We start from the raw sequence: 25,782 nt of genomic DNA, 5'->3' as shown, positions 1-25,782 counted from the left end.
ATTGTTAACAAATACATTTGGATTTTCAATGTTTTAAGCTTCTTTGGAAAAAAAACAAATCACTAAGGAAGAAACATCACTAGTGCATAGAAAATGTATAGAAGAATACACACATACATAGACACACACATACAAAACTGGAAATAACATTTGCATTTGGACTGCAGAAATGGAATACAAAGGTTTCTATATCTTTAGGAAATACTTGAAATTTTTATTATGCACAATATTACTTTCAAAAATGAAACATTTTAAAAAGCACAAATAAATGAAATACAAATAAAATGAATAAAGCAGAAGGTAATCTGTATGATGATATTATAATCACATTTGTAAAGGTGAGTGAATTTTCAAATCATCAATTGACAGGCAAGTTTTCAAGTCCCCATGTTCCATTTTAAATGATCATTTTATTCTGTTATTTTGATAACTGCTTGTGTTTAATGAGGGAAAGATACTGACCAGGTGACATCCAAATTAACATGTGGTCAGTGTATTATCATATGAGATATCATATAGGTCTTGCTTAAACTTAAGTAAAATGATAAAATGACAAATGAATATGATGAGAAACCTGAACTATTACATGTGTTATTGTCATTTGCAGTATGTTTGCTGTAGGTTCAGAGGAAACAATTATACTTCCATGAGGTTTAGCTTCATTTCATTTTGTTGGGTTTTGAAAGGTTCTCAAATGTCAAGCTTTGAGGGACTTACTAAGTTTTGTCTTTAAAAATGAAATACAATTAGAAAATCTTTTGGACTTAAAAATGCATCAAACAGGGCACAGTCGTTAAGCATCTGCCTTTGGCTCGGGTCGTGATCCCAGCGTCCTGGGATCAACCCCGCATCCGGCTCCCTGCTTGGTGGAGAGGGGGACTTGCTTCTCCCTCCCCACTTTACCTGCTTATGTTCCCTCTCTCGCTGTGTCTCTCTCTGTCAAATGAGTAAATAAAATTAAAAAAAAAATCAAACATCAAACTTTTAGAGCATATTATTTTGTCCTTAAACTTTTTAGTAAAAAATTATTTTGGATCTTAGGAGAGAATCACCAATACATTTTAAAAATAATAACATTATTATCAAACTCTAAAAACATCTTTCTTCACTCATAATATTAAAACCATGGGGGCACCTGGGTGGCTCAGTGGGTTAAGCCGCTGCCTTCGGCTCAGGTCATGATCTCAGGGTCCTGGGATCGAGTCCCGCATTGGGCTCTCTGCTCGGCAGGGAGCCTGCTTCCCTCTCTCTCTCTCTCTCTCTGCCTGCCTCTCTGTCTAATTGTGATCTCTCTCTGTCAAATAAATAAATAAAATCTTAAAAAAAAAAAATTAAAAAAAAAAATAAAACCATGAAAATATTTCCACTATAATGAATACTGCAATTTACATAATGCTTCTAAATATTGGGAGATTGTGCCTGGTGTTAAATGTTTATTTTGTAATTGGAAAACAGTAGTGTTATCACCCTGAGAGCCCCTTTGGGCAGGACACTACACGAAGTCTCTTCAAAGTCCTGGAACAAAGAATTTCTTAAAGAAATCTACCAAAAACTGCAAACAACCCCAAGTACTGTGGCTGCACCTTTTTAAAAAGAATTTATTAAGTGAAACTCACCTAATTTACTAAATATTTAATTCCAAATATAACTAACCTATTGTCTATTAGATTGTATTTTAAATGCTATAACAGAGTGCCAAAATTAGAAGAAACCTCGTAGCAACACATTTTGTTAAAGTGAAAAGCACTTCCAATTCTTCTGATAGTAAATTCAGATTGTTTCTGAATTACTCAGACTTGGTAAATTTCAATTTTGACATCTCACTAGTGATAACAATGACAGATGAGGGAAAGGCAGAAATTGAGCAAGGCTCCTTTGAAGGCTCTTTCCCTCACAGTGTTTGTACTTTCCAGCCAAATGTAAAAATGGCAAACTCCACCAAATATATTTTCACTGAATTTTCACTCATGTTCTAGAAGGTGGAGCCTACTGATGGTTAAGGTAAATACCTTTCTAGAAAAATCTAGGCATTTTTTATGTTCTAGATGTGAGAGACAGAGTGGAGTGAGGAAAGCAGCATGGATTACATGCGCCAAAGTCATCACAGACCTTTCCAGATGTTTTCTCTGAGTGCAAAATGCATTCTATCAAAATTCCTGGAGATCAGGATTTCTCAGAATTTTGAAATGAGAGGTTTTTTCCACAATACTCAGATTTTTTAAAAAATTGCATGATTTTTTTTTTAATTTCCATGTATAGTATATAAAACTGGTAGGTTACAACAAGAAATATTTCTCACAAGAAAGTAATCCTTATCCTCTTTTTGGACTTTAATTTTGCATTATTTCAAGGTGTGTTAGCAAATGAAAAGATCCAAGACCTTTAGTATGCTGAAGGGTTAAATGAACTAATTTGTTTTAAATCAGTGTTTTCTATGCCAGCAGTGTGACTATAGGTTAAAAGTGCTTGACTGCCTTTTCCTGAGAAATTCCCCCATTCAGGGCTCAGAGCAGTGAATTGATTAGTGTTTCTCTGGGGAATCAGCTGGCATTCCTGGGCCACTGCAAACTGGACAGCAGGTTCCTTTCACCAATTCAAGACTCGGACATGGAGCCGGAGGACACGTCTCCACCACACAGGTGACCTGGCCACTCTGAAAGGCAACATTCAAAGATTATTCCCATGTTTCTTACAGTAAAATTACCTTTTTAAAAATTTCTTATAATATGTAATCTGATTGGTTATCTCAGTATAATAAAAATTACCCATGATATGAGCCTACTTATACATGTAGTTCCTATTAATGCTTTTTTTATACATTTGCAGCATGAAAAAAGACTGGAAGTAGTGGCTTATAAAATGTTACCTCCCCAACCAGAGGGCATGGGATGTGGAGAGAGGCAGGAGCAATTAGTATCAGCTGTGTTCAAAAAACAAACTAAATAAGCTTTTTTTTTCTTTTGCTGGGTATTTTGACAGTGTTTTTTTAAATATTTACTTAATGCTTTCGGGCAACGTTTGTAGTGAGCTTGACTGGAGAATAAGGAGTTGAATTCAAGCCTCATTTCTGCCTTTATTTGTGTGATCTTGGGCAATGCTCAGTAAATGTCCTGAGTGTCAGCTCTCTCAATTATTAGTGAAAATGTGAAAAGCCCATGTCGTATTTAGCAAGTGTTCATGAGATAGTGGCATATTTACATCAATAATCAAAAAGCTCAAAATCTCATATCAATACCTTGACTTTAAAAATATGCCTAGAATCTATTCATAAAAAGAACACATTTTTCTCTTTTGAATTTTTCAGGTATGTCTCAACTGGCAGGCTAGCAGAAGTAAAACAGGAGGCAGAAGTCGGAAAAACTTCTGGCGGCCCATACCTTACACATACAGCTAATGCAGTCTTCTTTCATCCAGTGCTCATTGTCTTTTCTTAGAATCCCTTTATCATCTGTGCATCCCACCTGCCTGAGGCGTGCCTCCAGCTTGTTTATCTAAAAGAGGAGGTGAAGGAAAGGAAAGTGGGAATTGAAATTGTACCAACAAAGCAGATAACTAACACAGTTTGATGAAATGCTCTCTGTTCTGTAAGTATACACTTAGGGCAAAAGAAACTTCAAAGCCAACGTAATTTTTCTTAACATTATTTTTTACCCCAAACTTAATTAATCCAAGTCATCTGGTGTCTAAGCTAATAAATAGTTCCCTATATGTTACAAAATATTGAATATGGGTCTAATATCTGAAACAGGTAAGTTTTAAAAGAATGGAATTAAAATCAAATGAGTAGAATTACACATTTTCAAAATCTTATAACATATATTAGTATTAATTCAACAAATCAATATTTTGCTTAATTTTTGTACTTAGGTTATCATAAACAGCATTCCCTAAACAAATGTTTATTAGACTTCAAAGATAAACAATCCAGGGTGTCAAGGAGCTTAAGACTTAGTGGTATGACAGATCAATAAATCACAGTGCTAAGCCAATTAAATAGTGACAGTATATCAAAAGCAGAAGAAAAGCAGAAGATAAGCTTCTCTCAGTTCTGCCTCAGGAAGAAAGGGAGGCTTCACATGGGAAAAAACATTTGAGCTGTACGCAGACATGACAAAATCATTATGAAAAACAAGCAGGGAAAAGGCATTTCAGACAAAAGGGAAAAGTTTGGCCAAAGCATGAGCACCACAGTATCTCAGGAGCATAAACTGCTGGGGAAGGTAAAAGTCACAGGGGGAGTGCTTGTGGGAATCAAAGCAGCAAAGAAAATTAGGACCTTAACAGTCCTATAAATTCATTTAGATATTATAATCTCTAGACAATTGAGAAAAAAAATGCAGTCATCACATAATGGGAATATGCAGACAGATTATTGAAAGCAGAGAAACTTCAAGAAGATCCACATTGGCTCAGCTGAGAAAGGAATAAGTGAGAGTCAAGAAAAGCCATTGAGCAGGTAGAGGTGTTTGGTTGGTTTGGGGGTAGGGAAAGAAAAAAAGAATGCAAGATGATTGCAAAGTTCCAGGTTCATAAGGTGCATGAAGGATGGTGACGTTCACCAAGATATATTCTAGAGGATGCATTACAAAAAAGTAATGATCCATGGAGAAATTAAAGATACTGAATTGAGAGGAATTTTAGAAGGGATGAAAATAATGCAGTTTAACAAAAGAAGAGGCTTAATCCAAGAGCATTGAATAACTCGTGAATGTTGCAGTTGCAATGCTATGGGCTGAACTGTATCCCCTGAAAATCATATGTTGATACTCCAACCCCCAATACCTGAGAATGTGACTGTGTTTGGAGATAAAGTCCTTAAAAAAGTAATTATTTAAAATGTGATCACTGGGGCACCTGGGTGGCTCAGTGGCTTAAAGCCTCTGCCTTTGGCTCAGGTCATGATCTCAGGGTCCTGGGATAGAGCCCCACATTGGGCTCTCTGCTCACCAGGAAACCTGCTTCCCCCTCTCTCTCTGCCTGCCTCTCTGCCTCCTTGTGATCTCTGTCAAATAAATAAATAAAATCTTAAAAAAAAAAACAATAAAATGTGATCACTGAGATGGGACCTAATCCAGTGGGACTGGCATCCTAATGAGAAGTGGAGATTAGAGTCCAGACACAGTGGGAAGTCTGGGTGAAGATACAAACCAAGGAGAGAGACTTCAGAAGAAACCAACCCTGTCAACACCTTGATCTGGGAATTCCAGCCTCCAGAACTATGAGAAATTAATTTCTGTTGTAAAGCCACCTTTCCTGGTATTTGTTACGGCTGTGCTAGCAAACTGATACATGCTTCATTTGGGCTAGATCCCATATTTTCAAAAGAACTTTCTAAAGATTTTTTTTTTATTTATTTATTTGACAGAGAGAAATCACAAGTAAGCAGAGAGGCAGGCAGAGAGAGGAGGAAGCAGGCTCCCTGCTGAGCAGAAAGCCCGATGCGGGGCCCGAACCCATGACCTGGGATCATGACCTGAGCCGAAGGCAGCGGCTTAACCCACTGAGCCACCCAGGTGCCCCCAAAAGAACTTTCTAGTGTGTATCTAAGAATCATTATGCTTTTATCTTCTAGTGAATGCTCCTTTCAGATTCTCTGAACTCTGTTATTTGGTTGGAAATGATAAAATGATTTCAAATACTTGACCATGATTATTTGTATGTCACAGAGATTATTGTGCCCAAGAATAATTTGGAGACAAACAGTAGACCAGACTGGATGACTTAAAGACCATAAAAGCAATGATTTATTTTTAAATGGTTACTGAACACATGCTGTTTGTCAGCTAGTCCTAGGGGAGACTACAATGATAAACACTCCTGGGTTTCTATTCTTAGGGAGACTACAGTGTGGTAGAGGAGAATGAATTTCTGCAAAAATAAATATGATACAAGCCCAGATGTTGTGTGCTATAAGAGTATATACACAATGATACAGAATTTCAAGGGAAAATAATAATTTTTAGAAAAATGGAGTAGAAAAGGGAATAATCAGGGAAGAATTTACAATTTAAATGGCACTTGTGCTAGGCCTTGAATAAAGATGGCATTTGGTCATGGTAGTTTTGGTAGTACATTTCAGCTGGAGGGGAAGTGTGTAAAGGAAGTTAATAAGAGGGGAGGGTAAACAGTGAGTATGTAAGTTTGGAAAAAACGAGGGGTGCTTGGGTGACTTAGTCGGTTAAGCATCTGCCTTCAGCTCAGGTCATGATTCCAGGGTCCTGGGCTAGAGCCCCGTGTCAAGCTTCCTGCTTGGGGAGAGCCTGCTTCTCCCTCTCCTGTTCCCCCTGCTTGTGCTCTCTCTCTCTCTCTCTGTGTTTCTGTGTCAAATAAATAAAATGTTTAAAAAAAAAAAAGAACATAGAAAACATGAAAAATGTTATTTGGAAATTAGATAAAAAGATGGGTTAGGATTACATTTTCCAGAGCCAAAAATACCAATGAACTTAGAATTCACTAAGGAAACAAAATCTTAATGTAAAAATTAATTAATTAGTTGATTAATTAATAAAATTGATTGTATAAAATATTTTACTACATTTGTGTTGAAGTAGGACAGTAGGATGGGCCTGTGAGGGTAATTTAGTATTACAGTGCCTACACTTCAGAAGTGACATCCATTGTTCATTAATTTATTCATTACCCAATAGGATTCATAAATATCCAATATAAATATAATATATATAATTAAACATATATATTTATATATATATATTTATATATATATTTATAAATATATATTTATATATATATATAATTATATATCCAATATAAATATAATATATATAATATAATATAAATATAAATATCCAGCTAAACATTGATGAATTAAAAGACTAAATCTCTGGCTTTATGTAAGTAGTGATAATGGATACAATGATAGGATAAATTAAAAATTATGGTGGAGGCAGGAATGATAGTGTTTTATAATGACTAGGTGTGGACTGAGTTAGTCATTACCTGAACAGGGTCATGGGTGTGATAAATGATAAATTTATGTGTAAATTTATAAATTTATAAATTTATGTGATAAATCATAAAATTCTGTAGACATACTAGTGATTATGGTCTAGAAGGCTAAGATGAAAAAACACTTTTATTTCTAAAAATACTGAGAACATGTAAAACATTACTAAAGATGAATAAGTTCCAAAAAACAAAAAATAGACGCAATTCCAAGATACAGAAAAGATATTAAGGTGGTAACTTCTGTCCTCAAGGAGAAAATTATAGAAAAACAAAATAGACAAATGATAGCATCACATATGTTTTAAACTTCAGGCACTTAGAGCAATAATTATGACAAAGAAATGACAAAGAAACTCTTTAAGGGAAATAGTCTGAGAACTGTCTAATGTATCATAAATGTAAAAGATATAATGCATGATGAAATTTTGTTCTGGAATTAATCTGAGTCAAGAATAAGAGGCACTTTGGTGGGGAGTCAGAAAATATGCTGGACCATAACTTTCATTTCCCTATTTCCTCATGTACTTATTGCTAATATACAGAAATACAATTTATTTTTGTATGTTTATCTTATGTATCTTCTATCCTGTGACCTTGATGAAATTGCTTATTAATTCTAAGAGTTGTCTGGTAGATTCTTTGCAATTTTCTGAGAGGTAACTATATCACCTGAAAATATTTTTCTTTCTTCCTTTGCAATCTGTAGCCATTTTCCTTTTCTTATCTATTGCATTAGGAAGAACTTCCAGCACTCCGTTTAATACGAATGCTAAGAATGGACATCCTTGCTTTATTGGCAATAGTAGGAAGAAAGCATTCAACCATTCACCATGTAAGCCTATTAATACAGCAGGTTACATTAATTAACGGATTTTGGAGCATTAAACTAGCCTTGAATTCTCAAGTAAACCCCACTTAATTATGTTGTACAATTTTTTTATGTATTGCTATATTATCTCTGCTAATATTTTGTTAAAAGTTGTTGCATCCATATTCATGAGAGATAACTGGTATGTGATTTTCTTCTTTTGCACTGTCTTTGTCTAGTTTGGGTATCAGATTAATACTATCTTCAAAAATGAATTGAAAGTATTCTCTCCTCTGCTATTACTGGAAAATTTCTCTAATTTTTTCTTTAAATATTTGATAGACTTCTGAACATTTGAAGCCATCTGCACATGGGGATTTGGGGAGGAGATTTTTTTAACTAATAATTCAATTTCCTTGGCAGCTTTAAAGCTATTCAAATAATATATTTCATATTGGGTGAATAATAATAGTTTGTGTTTTTTAAGGAGTTAGTACACTTGATCTAAGTTGTCAAATTTAGGTGTGAAGAATTTTCCTTCTTTCTTTCTGCCATGAGCTGATTGAGTTGTTGCTTTTCCAGGTTCTTAAGGTAGAAACTTAGATTAATTTTTTTAAAAGATTTTTATTTATTTATTTGACAGACAGAGATCACAAGTAGGCAGAGAGGCAGTGGGGGGGGGTGGTTGTGGGAAGCAGGCTCCCTGATGAGCAAAGAGCCTGACTCTGGGCTCAATCCCAGGACCCTGAAATCATGACCTGAGCCAAAGGCAGAGGCTTAAACCACTGAGCACCCCGGGCACCACTAGATTATTGATCTGAAAGACATACCCTCTTTTCTACTATATGTATTAGGGGCTCTAAATTTCCCTCTCTGTGCTGCTTTATGCTAATTTATTCTTCATTTTCATGTTTCATTTCAGTTTGATGTATTTTTTTATTCTCCTTGAGACTTCCTATTTAACTTGTCAACTCTTCAAAAGTGCGTTATTTCCTTTCCAAATATTTAGTCATTGTCCTTTTGTCTTTCTCATTTCTAGTTTTGTTATGTTGGGTTCAGAAGGCATGCTCTGTATAACTTGAATTCTTTTAAATTTATTAAGGTTTCTCTTATGACTCAGAATAAAATCTATCTTGGTACTAGAAGTAGGCACTTGAATAGAGGGAGTATTCTGTTATAGTTAGATTGAATGTGCTATATAAATGTCAGTTAGATCCTATTGTTTGAAGTCATTTTTACATTCTTCAAATATTGCTGACTTCTCTTTTCAGCTATTCTCTATACTGTTGAGATAGGTTTGTTGAAGTTTTAACTAAATAGTTTTGACTATTTCTCTTTTCAGTTTTATTAGTTTTTGCTTCACATATTTCATATACTTTGCAGTTCTCTTGGTTACTGCATGTATATTTAAGATTTGTCTTCTTTGTGATTGGTTCTTTTAGCATTGCATAATTGTCCTTGTTAGTACTTCCTCTGAAATCTATTTTATTCAGAATGAACTTAGCCACTCTTGCTTTAATTTAATTAATGTTGCATAATATATATTTTTCTACTGTTTCACTTTCAACCTTCCTATATTGTTATATTTGAAATCAGATTCTTGTAGACAGCTTAAAGATAGGTTATGCTTTTTTAAATAGTTTATTAATATCTGTCTTTTATTTGGTATTATTTAGAACATTTACACTTAATATGCTTATTGATATGTTAGAGCTTAAATATACCAATTTATTCTTTGTTTACCATTTGTTCTGTTTTTCACTTTTCTGTGTTCTATTTCTTGATTTTCTGATGGCTGCTTTAAAATCCCCGTCACGGGGCGCCTCGGTGGCTCAGTGGGTTAAAGCCTCTGCCTTCGGCTCAGGTCATAATCCCAGGGTCCTGGGATCGAGCCCCACATCGGGCTCTCTGCTCTGCAGGGAGCCTGCTTCCTCCTCTCTCTCTCTCTCTGCCTGCCTTTCTGCCTGCTTGTGATCTCTGTCTGTCAAATAAATAAATAAAATCTTTAAAAAAAAATAAAATAAAATCCCCGTCACATAATTATAATATCTCTGTCACTTTAGTGTTGGAATTCACTGTCTTTTTTTTACTCCATTTGACATCTTTCTGCTTCTTGGCATAGTGAAAAATTCTCTGTTGAAATGTGGACATGTTGAGTATTATGGTATGACCCTGGATGTTATTTAAACCTTATGTTGTAGGTGTTTCCTTCAAACTGCTCTAGCAGGAGAAGGAGGCTAACACTGTTGCTGCCATGTGGAAGGAGTCTGTGTCCCTCACTTGTCCTCTGTTGATGCCCAAGGGAAATCTCTTCATTAATCCTATACAGAGCTAAAAGTCCTGGTTCCCTATTGGGCCTCCACTTACTACCTCGGAGAGATAGGTACATATTTTACTGTTCTGCACATGGCCTCCAATGACCACGGGGTGGAGAGAGGAAACAGAGATCTCATTACCAGTGGGAAGTAGTGGAAGTCCTAACTCTCCACTTGCCCCCTCTGACATCACCCTAGTGGGGAGGGAGAGGGGTGCTTCATTATTTTTGGGTCAAAGTGGAAGTCAAAGCTGCCCACAGTGACTGTAATCATTTAAAAGAGATGAGAATCCTGGTTTCCTGTTTGGTCTTTTATGGCAGTAGCCTCATAGGGGAGTTATGTTTCCTAATCATAGGCTAGAGTAGATGGACGTCTGGGCTCCTCATTCAGTGTTTGCTAGCATTGGTGGCTGTGGGGCCAATGCTTTGTCTGTGTTGTTTGGCTGAGGTAGGATGGTTATTGTCTAAAAGTTTTCCCTAACACTAGGCTGTCTGTTTCCTAGTCTTTGCCTAGAGAGAGTAAGGTTTCACTCAGCCTTTTTTTCCTCTCTACCTATTGTCATTTCAGAGTTGCCAAGCTAGCTACTTAGCTCCAAACTGGGTTGCATGAGGAAAAAACAAAAATACCTAAAACCAGGAAACAACATGTTATTTCTTGGGCCCCAAGGTATACTTCTTTCTTCTCTTCACCATTCTGAGTCTTCTTATGTTTGTTTATATGCAATGTTTAAGGTTTTTAGTTGTATGTTACAAGGAATAGGCAAAAGCACATCTACTTTATTTTCTCAGAAGTAAAACTTCTATCTTACATAATCATGTAAAATTTTGATTTAAATGACCCCCAAATTATTGTTCTATATAATTTATTAACTTGCTCTGCAAAGTTAATAATTTAATCAAAAGCTTAGCCATCCTATATCACTGCAATCTCCCCAAAGTAGCTGCTTAGTCAGAGTATACAATACTGATAATAATATTCTCATTGTTCAGCTGCACACTGGTAGGATCCTTACTTACATGCATTGAATGGTGACCCCCAAAATTTGTAACTCAATGCCCTAACCCCCAGTACCTCACAATGTGATATTATTTGGAAATAGGGACATCGCAAATGTAATTCGTTAAGATGAAGTCATGCCAGAGTAGACTGGGCTCCTATTTCTATATGAATGGTATCCTCATAAAACGGGTGAAATTTAGACACAGACAGACAAATAGGGAAAATACCATGTCAATATGAAGGTAGAGATTTATAAGACAAAGAATGCCAATGGTTGCCAGCAAACCTCCAGAGATAGGAGAAACACATAGAACAGATTCTCCCTTATTACCTTCAGAAGGAATCAACCCTGCTAACATCTTTATCATGGGCTTTCAGCCTCCAGAATTCTAAGTCAATACCTTTCTGTTGTTTAAGGTGTCCAGTTGTGGTTTTGTTATAGCAGCCCTAGCAGACTAATGCAGTTCTCATTAGAGACTTTCCAGATACAATCTTTTATAGTTTTTTTTTTCTTTTAAGTAAAAGAGGGATTCTGGAGATTTGAATTTATAAATCTTGTTTCATTTGGGAATATCTAACACTTAGAAATATCTAACACCTAAAGACACCTTAAAGATCAAATCAGAAAAGTAAATGACCTAAGAACTTAAAATTTTTGCAAAATTCATCCAGAGAGAAAGTATGTCCTATAAAAAGCAGTATTACATTTTATAAAAATATTTTTAGTCTAAAATTCACTAATCACAAAGTATTGAAATCCCAAAGTATTTACTGGAATATTTAACTGAATTTAGACCAGTCTTATTAAGTAGCCATTATTCCTGAAGCCCACTTATTTTGTCTTCAAAGTTTCCCACACTGGAAGGGGCTTGTGACAGATTGCATTATTTTGTTCACAAAAGTCAACTGTCCTCTATAGTGGGCCTTTCTCCATGGACACTTCTGTGGTCACTCTCTCTGAGAGGAGTATACCTGTCTCCCAGTGACATCAGGTTTTGTTCTATAACACCCTGGTCAATGGCACATGAGCAGAGCTAATGTGGGTCATACTAAGGAAAATCTTTAAACACCAGTACCAACAATGATCTTTTTATTCTACCACAAGAGAAGTATTTTCTAGACAGTGATGCTCCTATAGTCTGGGTCTGGAAATTTAAAATCTATGAAGCAGAAACATAGCTGAGTCCCAAAGAGCAGGAAACATTCATCAAGATCTAAGACATCCTGGACCATAAAGCAACCTTAAACAATGATAAAAGAATAGATACCATACAAAGTGCACTTTTAGATTACTGTGGAATTAAACTAAAAGTCAATAACAGAAATATTTGAGAATTAGGAAACAATTCAAATGATCTATAGATCAAAGGAAAAGAAATAAAGAAATGCATACTTTTAAATAAATGGAAATGAAGATATAACATCAAAATTTGGTGGGTACAGTAGAAGAATGCTTAGAGAAAAATTCACGGGATCAAATCCATATATTGTAAATGAATAAAGATATGAAATCAGTATTAGTAATTTGTGTATTCTCTCTTTTTACCCTGGTTAGTGTCATTAGGGTCTTATGAATCTTACTTTTTTTTTTAAATCAGCTTTTGTTTTCATTGATGTTTCTTCTTGTTTTTCTATATTCAATTTTACTGATTTCTGCTCTAACTGTATGATGTCTTTCCTTCATCATATTTTAGTTTTAATTTTGTTGCTATAATTGTCCTAGTTTCTTATTTCTCTAGTTTCGAATGAACTAATTCTAGTTTCCAGTAAACTCTAGTTTCTAGAGAAATAAGAGAAAATTAAGCCCAAAATATAGGGAAAAAAGCACATGAAAGTTATAATAGAGAACTATAAAACTGAATACTAGGAAACAATAGAAAATGAAAATAAAAGGTAATTTTTTTTTAAAGATTTTATTTATTTATTTGACAGAGAGAAATCACAAGTAGGCAGAGAGGCAGGCAGAGAGAGAGGAGGAAGCAGGCTCCCTGCTGAGCAGAAAGCCCGATGTGGGGCTCGAACCCAGGACCTGGGATCATGACCTGAGCCGAAGGCAGTGGCTTAACCCACTGAGCCACCCAGGCGCCCCAAAAGGTAATTATTTAAGAAATCAATAATATTCATAAATCTCTAGTGAAACTAAGAAAACATAGAAAATACACAAATTGCCCACATCATAAATAAAATCATCACAAATAACCCCATGAACATCAGAAGGACAAAAAAAAGTAATAATATAAACTACTCTGGGCCAAAGATTTCATAACTTAGATGGAATGGATCAATTCCTTTAAAGACACAAGTTATCAAAAGTCACATAAGAAAGAGATATCCTGAACAGCCTTGTATCTATTAAAAAATTAAATCAGTAACTTAAAAACCTTCCAAAAAAGAAAGCACAAGGCTCAGATGGGTTCACTGGTGCTTTACACCTTGAGAAAAAGTAAAAGCAACACTCCACAACCTCTTCTAGAAAACAGAAGCAAATAGAACACTTAAAGCCAAATCCAGGTTAAGAAATTATGAGAAAAGAAAATTACTGAATAATACGTCTCATGCATGTAGATGTAGATAGTAGTGGATTTTATCTAACAATGTATAACAACAACTACATACCATAACCCAGTGTGATTTATTCCTGGTATACAAGACTTGTTTAACATTCAAAATCAATTAGTGGAATCTGTGATATCAACAGGTTAAAAAAGAAATCATAGTTCATAATATCAATAACAAAAAAAATCTGACAAAATCCAACACTCACCCATGATAAAAACTCTCAGTAACTAGAAACAGAATTTCCACAAGTTGCCTAAAAAAAACTACAAAAATCATATATAGCTAACATATTTAATGAGAGGCAGGGTGAGAGGCAGGGTGCTTCCCCCAGAAGACTGGGAACTTTTCTTTTCTCAGTCTTTTTCAAATTTTTAGTCCTAGCTAATGCTATAAGACAATAAAAAATAAGTAAGTGGTACATAGATACGTAAGATACAAAATTGCCTTTATTAGCCAATGACACAAAAGTTTATGTTAAAAAACCCGAAGAATCTATAAAACTCTCCTTTAAATGTTTTTAGTATATTCACAAAGTTGTACAATCATCATTACAATCAAATTTTGTAACATTGCATCACCTCAAAAAGAAACCCTATATGCATTAGCAGTCACTTCCATTTCCTTTTCCACTCCCCCAGGCTTAAACAACAACTAGTCTACTTTCAATTTCTGTAGATTGTTTACTTTGGAAGTTTCTGTATCCTTGTGGTATGCGGTATTTTCTGACAAGTCTGTTTCACCTAGCATAATGTTTTTAAGGCTCTCCCATGTTGTTGCATGTATCTATACTCGATTCCTTTCTATAGCCAAATAATGTTCCATTGCATTAAACCACATTTTGTTTTATCAATTGATAAATATTTGGATTGTCACCACTTTTTGGCTATTTTGAATAACACTACTGTGAATATTAATATAGCAACTCACATGTGGGTCTGTTTTCATTTCTCATTGGTATATACCTAGGACAGACTGAGAATTTTCTAAAATCCTCATGTTCTGGTTGGTTTTTGCTTAATATTTCTTTTCACAATTTCTCTTTCTCCTCTTACATTTTATCATATGCAGCAAGGTTAAATTAGAATACACTTTGAACACTTTGCTTAGAAATCTCCTCAGTGGGGGGAGGAGTCAAGATGGCGGAGAAGTAGCAGGCTGAGACTACATCAGGTAGCAGGAGATCAGCTAGATAGCTTATCAATCCATTGCAAACACCTACAAATCCAACAGCAGATTGAAGAGAAGAAGAGCAGCAATTCTAGAAACAGAAAATCGACCACTTTCTGAAAGGTAGGACAGCGGAGAAGTGAATCCAAAGTGACAGGAAGATAGACCATGGGGTAGGGGCCAGCTCCCGGCAAGTGGCAGAGCAACGGAGCACAAAATTAGGACTTTTAAAAGTCTGCTCCACTGAGGGATATCGCTCCAGAGGCTAAACCAGGGTGAAGCCCACACAGGATCAGCGTGGCTGCAGGTCCCGCAGGGTCACAGAAGTATCAGGGGTGTCTGAGAGTCACAGAGCTCGCAGGTATTAGAGCAGGGAAGCCAGCTACAGAGACAGAGCCAAGGGGTGAGCTCTCAGCTTGGGGTTACCTTGAACCGGCAGCAGGCTGTGTGAGCTTGGAGCGCAGCCAGAGGCCAGGGAAATGGAACTGACTGAGCACTTTTCTCTGAGGACACACTGAGGAGTGGGGCCCTGAGCTCTTGGCTCCAACCGGGCCGGAGATTGGGAGGCCACCATTTACATTCCCATCCTCCAGAACTCTATGGAAAGTGTTCAGGGAAAAAAAGCTCCTGCAAGCAAACCCCAGTGGATTACTTAGCCCGGCCCCTGGTAAGGGCGGTGCAATTCCACCTTAGGCAAAGAAACTTGAGAATCATTACAACAGGCCCCCTCCCCAAGAAGATCAGCAAGAAATCCAGCCAGGACCAAGTTCACTTACCAAGAAGAACAGCGGAATTCTAGAGGAGGAGAAAGCAAAGCATGGAATTCATGGCTTTCTCCCCATGATTCTTTATTCTTGCAGTTAATTTAATTTTTTTTAATTTTATTTTTTTTCTTCTAAATATTTTTTAACCTTTACCCTCTCCTCTTTTAACGTTTTTTAACTAGTTTATCTTAACAATACCTTTCATAAAAAAATAATAATAATAATCTTTTTTGAACCCTCATTATTATAGTCATATTTTATCCTTCATTGTATCTTTTTTTTTTTTGTATACACATAGGGCTTTTTCTTCTAAAAAATTTGGGGTACAACTTCTAATAGATCAAAATGTACCCTAAATCTAGCTCCGGGTTTGTTCTACTCTCCGGCCCAAGCAAAATCTCTCCACTTTCTTTTTCTTTATTCTCCCAACCAACTTACTTTATCAACTCCTTTTTTAGAAATTAAAAAATTTTTTTTTCTTCATCTTTATAGGCATACTCTATCCCTTCATTATGTTTACCATTATATATGTTTTTCATTCTTTAAGATTTTGGGAGGTAGTTTCTTCTAAGAGACCAGAATACTCCCAAAATTAAGTGGGTGACCGTATTCTAGTCATCAATCTAATATATATATATTTTTTCTTTTTTATAATTTTAAAATTTGTTTTCTTTTTTTAATTTTTTTTTTCCTGAACTTCTTATTGTCCCCTTTCTACCTCCCCCAATGATTTGGGGTCTCTTCTGATTTGGGTAAAGCTCATTTTCGTGGGGTCTTTGCCACCCATTTAGTATTTTATTTGCTCCTTCATATATTCTTATCTGGACAAAATGACAAGGCGGAAAACTCACCACAAAAAAAAAAAAAAAAAGAACAAGAGGCAATACCGAAGGCTGGGGACCTAATCAATATGGACATTGGTAATATGTCAGATCTAGGGTTCAGAATGACGATTCTTAAGGTTCTAGCTGGGCTCAAAAAAGGCATGGAAGATATTAGAGAAACCCTCTCTGGAGAGATAAAAGCCCTTTCTGGAGAAATAAAAGAACTAAAATCTAACCAAGTTGAAATAAAAAAAGCTATTAATGAGGTGCAAACAAAAATGGAGGCTCTTATTGCTAGGATAAATGAGGCAGAAGAAAGAATTAGTGATATAGAAGACCAAATGACAGAGAATAAAGAAGCTGAGCAAAAGAGAGACAAACAAATACTGGACCATGAGGAGAGAATTCGAGAGATAAGTGACACCATAAGATGAAGCAACATTAGAATAATTGGGATTCCAGAAGAAGAATAAAGAAAGAGGGGAGCAGAAGGTATATTGGAGTGAATTATTGGAGAGAATTTCCCTAACATGGCAAAGGGAACAAGCATCAAAATCCAGGAAGTGCAGAGAACCCCCCTCAAAATGAATAAGAATAGGTCAACACCCCCTCATCTAATAGTAAAATTTACAAGTCTTTTTTTTTTTAAGATTTTATTTATTTATTTGACAGAGAGAGAGATCACAAGTAGACAGAGAGGCAGGCAGAGAGAGGGGAAGGGAAGCAGGCTCCCTGCTGAGCAGAGAGCCCGTGTGGGACTCGATCCCAGGACCCCGAGATCATGACCTGAGCCGAAGGCAGCAGCTTAACCCACTGAGCCACCCAGGTGCCCAAAATTTACAAGTCTTAGCGACAAAGAGAAAATCCTGAAAGCAGCCCGGGTAAGAAGTCTGTAACATACAATGGTAAAAATATTAGATTGGCAGCGGACTTATCCACAGAGACCTGGCAGGCCAGAAAGAACTGGCATGATATATTCAGAGCACTAAATGAGAAAAATATGCAGCCAAGAATAAAATATCCAGCTAGGCTATCATTGAAAATAGAAGGAGAGATAAAAAGCTTCCAGGACAAACAAAAACTGAAAGAATTTGCAAACAACAAACAAGCTCTACAGGAAATATTGAAAGGTGTCCCCTAAGCAAAGAGAGAGCCTAAAAGTAGTAGATCAGAAAGGAACAGACAATATACAGTAACAGTCACCTTATAGGCAATACAATGGCACTAAACTCATATCTCTCAATAATTACCCTGAATGTTAATGGGCTAAATGCCCCAATCAAATGACACAGGGTATCAGAATGGATTAAAAAAACAAAACCCATCAATATGCTGCCTATAAGAAACTTATTTTAGACCCAAGACACCTCCAGATTTAAAGTGAGGGGGTGGAAAACAATTTACCATGCTAATGGACATCAGAAGAAGGCTGGGGTGGCAATCCTTATATCAGATCAATTAGATTTTAAGCCAAAGACTATAATAATAAATGAGGAAGGACACTATATCATACTCAAAGGGTCTGTCCAACAAGAAGATCTAACAATTTTAAATATCTATGCCCCTAACGTGGGAGCAGCCAACTATATAAACCAATTAATAACAAAATCAAAGAAACACATCAAAAGCAATACAATAATAGTAGGGGACTTTAACACTCCCCTCACTGAAATGGACAGATCATCCAAACAAAAGAGCAACAAGGAAATAAAGGCCTTAAATGGCACACTGGACCAGATGGACATCACAGATATATTAAGAACATTTCATCCCAAAGCAACAGAATACACATTCTTCTCTAGTGCACATGGAACATTCTCCAGAATAGATCACATTCTGGGTCACAAATCAGGTCTCAACCGGTAACAAAAGATTGGGAGCATTCCCTGCATATTTTCAGACCACAATGCTCTGAAGCTAGAACTCAATCATAAGAGGAAATTTGGAAAGAACCCAAATACATGGAGACTAAACAGCATCCTTCTAAAGAATGAATGGGTCAAAAAAGAAATTAAAGAAGAATTGAAAAAATTCATGGAAACAAATGATAATGAAAACACAACACTTCAAAATCTGTGAAACACAGCAAAGGCAGTCCTGAGAGGAAAATCTATAGTGGTACAAGCCTTTCTCATGAAACAAGAAAGGTCTCAAATACACAACCTAACCCAACACCTAAAGGAGCTAGAGAAAGAACAAGAGAGAAACCCTAAACCCAGCAGGAGAAGAGAAATCATAAAGATCAGAGCAGAAATCAATGAAATAGAAACCAAAAAAAACAATAGAACAAATCAACGAAACTAGGAGCTGGTTCTTTGAAAGAATTAATAAGATTGATAAACCCCTGGCCAGACTTATCAAAAAGAAAAGAGAAAGAACCCAAATAAATAAAATTATGAATGAAAGAGAAGAGATCACAACCAACACCAAAGAAGCACAAACAATTATAAGAACATATTATGAACAACTCTATGCCAACAAATTTGACAATCTGGAAGAAATGGATTCATTCCTGGAGACATATAAACTACCACAACTGAACCAGGAGGAAATAGAAAACCTGAACATAACTATAACAATGTGGAGATTGAAACAGTCACCAAAAAATCTCCAAACAAACAAAAGCCCAGGGCCAGACAGTTTCCAAGGGGAATTCTCCCAAACCTTTAAGGAAGAACTAATAGCTATTCTCCTGAAACTGTTCCAAAAAATAGAAATGGAAAGAAAACTTCCAAACTCATTTTATGAGGCCAGTATCACCCTAATCCCAAAACCAGACAAGGATCCCATCAAAAAAGAGAACTACGGACCAATATCCTTGATGAGCACAGATGCTAAACTTCTCACCAAAATACTAGCTAATAGGATGCAACAGTACATTAAAAGGATTATTCACCACGACCAAGTGGGATTTATTCCAGGGCTGCAAGGTTGGTTCAACATCCGCAAATCAATCAATGTGATACAACACATTAATAAAAGAAAGAACAAGAACCATATGATACTCTCAATAGATGCTAAAAAAGCATTTGACAAAGTACAGCATCCTTTCCTGACCAAAACTCTTCAAAGTGTAGGGACAGAGGGCACATACCTCAATATTATCAAAGCCATCTATGAAAAACCCACAGCAAGTATAATTCTCAATGGAGAAAAACTGAAAGCTTTTCTGCTAAGGTCAGGAATACGGCCGGGATGTCCATTATCACCACTGCTATTCAACAAAGTATTAGAAGTCCTAGCCTCAGCAATCAGACAACAAAAGAAATTAAAGGCATCCAAATTGGCAAAGAAGAAGTCAAAATATCACTTTTTGCAGATGATATGATACTATATGTGGAAAACCGAAAAGACTCCACTCCAAAACTGCTAGAACTTGTACAGGAATTCAGTAAAGTGTTAGGATATAAAATCAATGCACAGAAATCAGTTGCATTTCTTTACACCAACAACAAGACAGAAGAAAGAGAAATTAAGGAGTCAATCCCATTTACAATTGCACCCCAAACCAGAAGATACCTAGGAATGAACCTAACCAAAGAGGCAAAGAATCTATACTCAGAAAACTATAAAGTACTCATGAAAGAAATTGAGGAAGACACAAGGAAATGGAAAATTGTTCCATGCTCCTGGATTGGAAGAATGAATATTGTGAAAATGTCTATGCTACCTAAAGCAATCTACACATTTAATGCAATTCCTATCAAAGTACCATCCATTTTTTTCAAAGAAATGGAACAAATAATCCTAAAATTTATATGGAACCAGAAAAGACCTCGAATAGCCAAAGGAATTTTGAAAAAGAAAGCCAAAGTTGGTGGCATTACAATTCCAGACTTCAAGCTCTATTCCAAAGCTGTCATCATCAAGACAGCATGGTACTGGCACAAAAACAGACACATAGATCAATGCAACAGAACAGAGAGCCCAGAAATAGACCCTCAACTCTATGGTCAACTCATCTTCGACAAAGCAGGAAAGAATGTCCAATGGAAAAAAGACAGCCTCTTCAATAAATGGTGTTGGGAAAATTGGACAGCCACATGCAGAAAAATGAAATTGGACCATTTCCTTACACCACACAGGAAAATAGACTCCAAATGGATGAAAGACCTCAATGTGAGAAAGGAATCCATCAAAATCCTTGAGGAGAACACAGGCAGCAACCTCTTCGACCACAGCCACAGCAACTTCTTCCTGGGAACATCGCCAAAGGCAAGGGAAGCAAGGGCAAAAATGAACTATTGGGATTTCATCAAGATCAAAAGCTTCTGCACAGCAAAGGAAATGGCTAACAAAACCAAAAGACAACTGACAGAATTGGAGAAGATATTTGCAAATGACATATCAGATAAAGGGCTGGTATCCAAAATCTATAAAGAGCTTATCAAACTCAACACTCAAAGAACAAATAATCCAATCAAGAAATGTGCAGAGGACACGAACAGACATTTCTGCAAAGAAGACATCCAGATGGCCAACAGACACATGAAAAAGTGCTCCACATCACTCGGCATCAGGGAAATACAAATCAAAACCACAATGAGATACCACCTCATACCAGTTAGAATGGTTAAAATTAACAGGTCAGGAAATGACAGATGCTGGTGAGGATGTAGAGAAAGGGAAACCCTCCTACACTGTTGGTGGGATTGCAAGCTGGTGCAACCACTCTGGAAAACAGCATGGAGGTTCCTCAAAAAGTTGAAAATAAAGCTACCCTATGACCCAGCAATTGCACTGCTGGGTATTTACCCTAAAAATACAAATGTAGTGATCCGAAGGGGCATGTGCACCCGAATGTTTATAGCAGCAATGTCCACAATAGCCAAACTATGGAAAGAACCTAGATGTCCATCAACAGATGAATGGATAAAGAAGAAGTGGTATATATATACAATGGAATACTATGAAGCCATCAAAAGCCATCAAATGCCATTTGCAACGTCGTGGATGGAACTAGAGGGTATTATGCTGAGCGAAATAAGTCAATCAGAGAAAGACAACTATCATATGATCTCCCTGATATGAGGAGGTAGAGATGCAATGTGGGGGGGCTGGGGAGTAGGAAAAGAATAAATGAAACAAGATGGGACTGGGAGGGAGACAAACCATAAGTGACTCTTAATCTCACAAAACAAACTGAGGGTTGCTGGGTGGAGGGGGGCAGGGAGAGAGGGGTGGGTTTATGGACATTGGGGAGGGTATGTGCTATGGTAAGTGCTGTGAAGTGTGTAAACCTGGCAATTCACAGACCTGTACCATTGGGGATAAAAACATATTATATGTTTATAAAAAATTAACAAATTAAAAAGAAAAAAGAAATAAATCTCCTCAGCTAAATTTCCAAAGTCATCACTCACAGGTTCTGTGTTCTACAAAACACTAGACATAATTCACTCAAGTTCTTTGCCACTTATAACATGGATCATCTTTTCCTTCAATGTCTAATAACATGTTCCTTATTTCCATCTGAAATCTTATCAGAAGTACTTCTAACATCATATTCCTGCCAAAAATTTCTCCAACACAATCTAGACTTTCTCTAATGGGCACCTCAAAGCTCTAAAGAGCCTCTATTCATTAGCCAGTTCTGAAGACTTTTTCACACTGTTAGGTATTTGTTACAGCAACATCCCACTAATTGGTACCAAAATCAGTACTGGTTTGCTAGGGCTGCAATAATAAAGTACCACAGATCAGGTGGCTTAACAACATTTTGTTTTCTTACAGTTGTAGAAGCTGGAAGTTCAAGATCAAGGTGCTGGCCAAGTTAGATTCTTTTGAGGACTTTCTCCTTGGCTTGTAGATGGCCAACTTCTCACTGTGTCTTCACTTTGTCTTCTATGCTCGAACATCCCTGGCTCCCTGGCATCTTCCCAGCTGTGTGAGTAATAAATCTTCCTTCATGCAAACCAATTAGTCCCCTGGTTTTTGACATAAAACCTCACCTTGGGCAGGAGGTTCTCCACATCAAAATGGAGTTGCTATAATACATTCAATCACCAAGCCCTGACCATTCTACTTCACAGTTATCTCTCCAAAGCTTTTTTTTTTTTTTTTTTCCCTAAGTTCATTAGTACATCCTAAGCCAACAACTGCTCACTTCTGGAACACAACATAACACTGCAGTCACTTTTGTATTCTTTTATCATTTCTCCTATAGAAACCAGATCAAATTATCTAAATTCAAATGCAAAGCATCTTTCCTATTCCTCTGAGACTTGGAATTCAGGAGAACCCTTTATAGACCTTGTTATTTAGATAGTTTCTACCTCTCAGACTCATATCATGTGATTCTTTTTTTTTTTTAAAGATTTTATTTATTTGTCAGAGAGAGAGGGAGAGAGAGCGAGCACAGGCGGACAGAATGGCAGGCAGAGGCAGAGGGAGAAGCAGGCTCCCCGCCAAGCAAGGAGCCCGATGTGGGACTCGATCCCAGGACGTTGGGATCATGACCTGAGCCGAAGGCAGCTGCTTAACCAACTGAGCCACCCAGGCATCCCTATCATGTGATTCTTGATTACCTATTCCCCAGCCATACTTGACATCTTTCTGTTCCTTATATATGTCAAAACTTCCTTTAGCTTTAATCGTTTCACTTTCTGTGGTTGTTATATTAGTAATAACATTACCTGTCCTTTAATTAAAAGAAGGCCTCTGGGGCACCTGGGTGGCTCAGTGGGTTAAGCCACTGCCTTCAGCTCAGGTCATGATCCCAGGGTCCTGGGATCGAGTCCTGCATCGGGCTCTCTGCTCAGCAGGGAGCCTGCTTCCCTTCCTCTCTCTCTGCCTGCCTCTCTGCCTACTTGTGATCTCTCTCTGTCAAATAAAAAAAAAAAAAAAAAAGAAGGCCTCTGGAGTATCTTTGATTCTTTTCTTTCACTCATCCTCATATACTTGTTCTATAAAGTGGTGAAGCTGGATTTTCTGGAACAGTTCTATTTTATGCTTCCCCTCTCCTTAGCTTAATTATTATTACTGTTGTCCCCTTGAACTCATGAAAGAACCTGCTTTGGATTAATAAATTATAGTGGACAATCTATTGCTCTCTTTATATCTCTTCATGTCTGTTTGCTTGTTTAAGTAATCTGAATTCAGAACAAGAATTTTGTCTAGTTTCATATTCCATCTTTCCAACACCCAGCAAATTTACCAAGTTACAGTGAAATACACGATCTTACCTAAGTATGAGTCATGGATTAGCTATCATTAAATTATTATCAACTGCACCCTTTTACATAGATCTCAGAGGAGAAACCTAGACAACTATGCTCTAACTTTTTTCCCATTATGTTCTGGATTAGTCTACCAATGAGAGGCACTCATGTAAGATTGGAAAGAAAATCAGTATTATTCTCAAGCACAATTGTTACAGGTACATAGGCTGAGCTTCAGGCTCCTGCGAAATTCCTGAGACTCACTGTGGCTTACATATGAGCTCCTGTGAACCAAATAGCTTCCAAAACCTATTTCTATGACCTCTATTCCTCTCTTCCAATGGTTGTGAAAACCTATGACTTTTTGTATTAAAACCCATCCTACTTGAAATTACAGAGGGGTTTCTGTTATTTTCACTGAAAACTGACTTACACATCTCCTTTCAAATAAAATAAGCTTACATTTTAAATTGAATTTTAGTGTTTCATTTATTGAAAATTATTTCATATTAAGAAATAATAAAATATCAAAAAAGAAAATTCTCTCTAAAGTCTCGTAATATTAATGTGGTATTCCAAATGATGTTAAGTAAGTACATGCAAGTTATTTAGTGATTTCCGTGTATCTCCTCTGTACCATTCATCAATACTTAAAATTAGGCACTTTTATAAGTTCTGAAATCTGATCATGTATGACACATTATCTGAAAAATGACAGAAAAAAAATTGCCTGTCATAATTAAATAACTGTAAATATTTAGGTCCATTTAACAAAACAGGTAGACTCCATTTTTCACTATATTGCAGCTCTAGAAATTGCATCAAAATGTACAGAACATTTTATTTTCTATAAACAAATGACACACTTGCAAGATAAATTCCTAGCTTATGACAATTTAACTAAATTCTAGCTCTGGCTAATAACATGTTATAATGACAGAGGTATAAACACCATAAACCTCAACCATAAAATAATATATATCTGTATAATAGGCTCCTAAAAAAGGGAAAATATATCCACTATACCAAAGGGCCATGGAAAAAAGCATATATCATATGAAGACTATAATTCAATTTTATTATGATCTTGACATTAATACAAAAAATTGTATATGCTTATTTTGTTAATTTCAACTATTAAATTAAATGCAAACTTGTATGTCTTATTTAGCTTGAATAGAACTTGAAATAAATTATTTAAAGCTGATTTGAATGGCCTAGATTTCTCTTTAAAAATCTGATGGTTTGAGTCTGAATATATGTCTTATTTTACTCTATATTCATTCAAAAGGATACCAGGGATCTAAGAACTTCTCCCAGAGTTTCAACTATTCTTTATAAAGCACTTACTGTGACATCAAACAATTTGAAAACCTCACTAAGAGCTTAATTTTAATTAAAGGTATAAATTCATATATATTATCTCATTGTTCATTATATACTACCTCTCCCCTGCAACAGACAGACACCCTTTACAGCCATGTAAATTCAGCACTATCACAAATTGAAATAATTAAATGTTCTGAGTGTAGTTATAGCTCTAGCTCTAGTTATATCTACAATGATCAGAATCATATTTAATGACAAATATAATTTACTATAACCCACTGATTACAAAATACTTATAACACCATGGAATTTGCAGACCACCTTCATTACTTTGATTCTATCATGGTTAAAGGACCAACATTAATGAGTATCTTTTCTAGACATTCCAAAGTCACCTAGTAAATGTAAATAAGCAACAGTGGAAAATGTCAAGACTGGAACTATTTCACAGCCCTGTAGACATAATGCACCTAGGGCTAGAAAGTAAAGGTAGAAACCCATGGCTAATAACTGAAGGTTGGAATCTTGTGTCATAGACAAAGGATGGTCTCAAGAATAACAATAATCTCCTACATGACAAGTACCTCTATATCCTGTTTAATCTACTTCTTCATTGTCTTTAATTTTACCATGAGAAATACACATGACTTTATCTGGATGCTCATTTTTCATAAAGTAAAGGTTTAGTTTTAGGTTTTTTTTAATTTATTTATGAATGAGTTGCATTCATGTTGATAAGCAACAGAAAAGCCACGAAGCTGAATGCACTGCAGATTTAGAAATGTCCTTCTTTAGCTAAGAGGATACATTTCACATTAACATGGACCATTAAAACTCAGGAAAATGACAAATTAACAACAAATGTTAATTTCACAAATCCTAAGGGCTTGT

General features: G+C 36.1%; 1 protein-coding gene across 1 annotated transcript in view; it reads right to left on the bottom strand.

Annotated features, from left to right (window-relative positions):
* Window positions 1–1,350: 1,350 nt before the first annotated feature.
* Window positions 1,351–25,782, bottom strand: part of PXDNL (peroxidasin like) — a 466,402-nt gene continuing 441,970 nt past the window's right edge. Inside the window, 2 exon segments of the mRNA XM_047727586.1 lie at window positions 1,351–2,653; window positions 3,378–3,491. Of these exon segments, the coding sequence (XP_047583542.1) occupies window positions 2,522–2,653; window positions 3,378–3,491 (246 nt within the window). The 3' untranslated portion in view covers window positions 1,351–2,521.

The sequence above is a fragment of the Lutra lutra genome, chromosome 4 (genome assembly GCF_902655055.1).
Source record: "Lutra lutra chromosome 4, mLutLut1.2, whole genome shotgun sequence".
In the NCBI taxonomy this organism is placed as follows: Eukaryota; Metazoa; Chordata; class Mammalia; order Carnivora; family Mustelidae; genus Lutra; species Lutra lutra.
The sequence above is the reverse complement of the archived record's forward strand: the minus strand, read 5'-3'. Positions and strand labels throughout refer to the sequence as shown.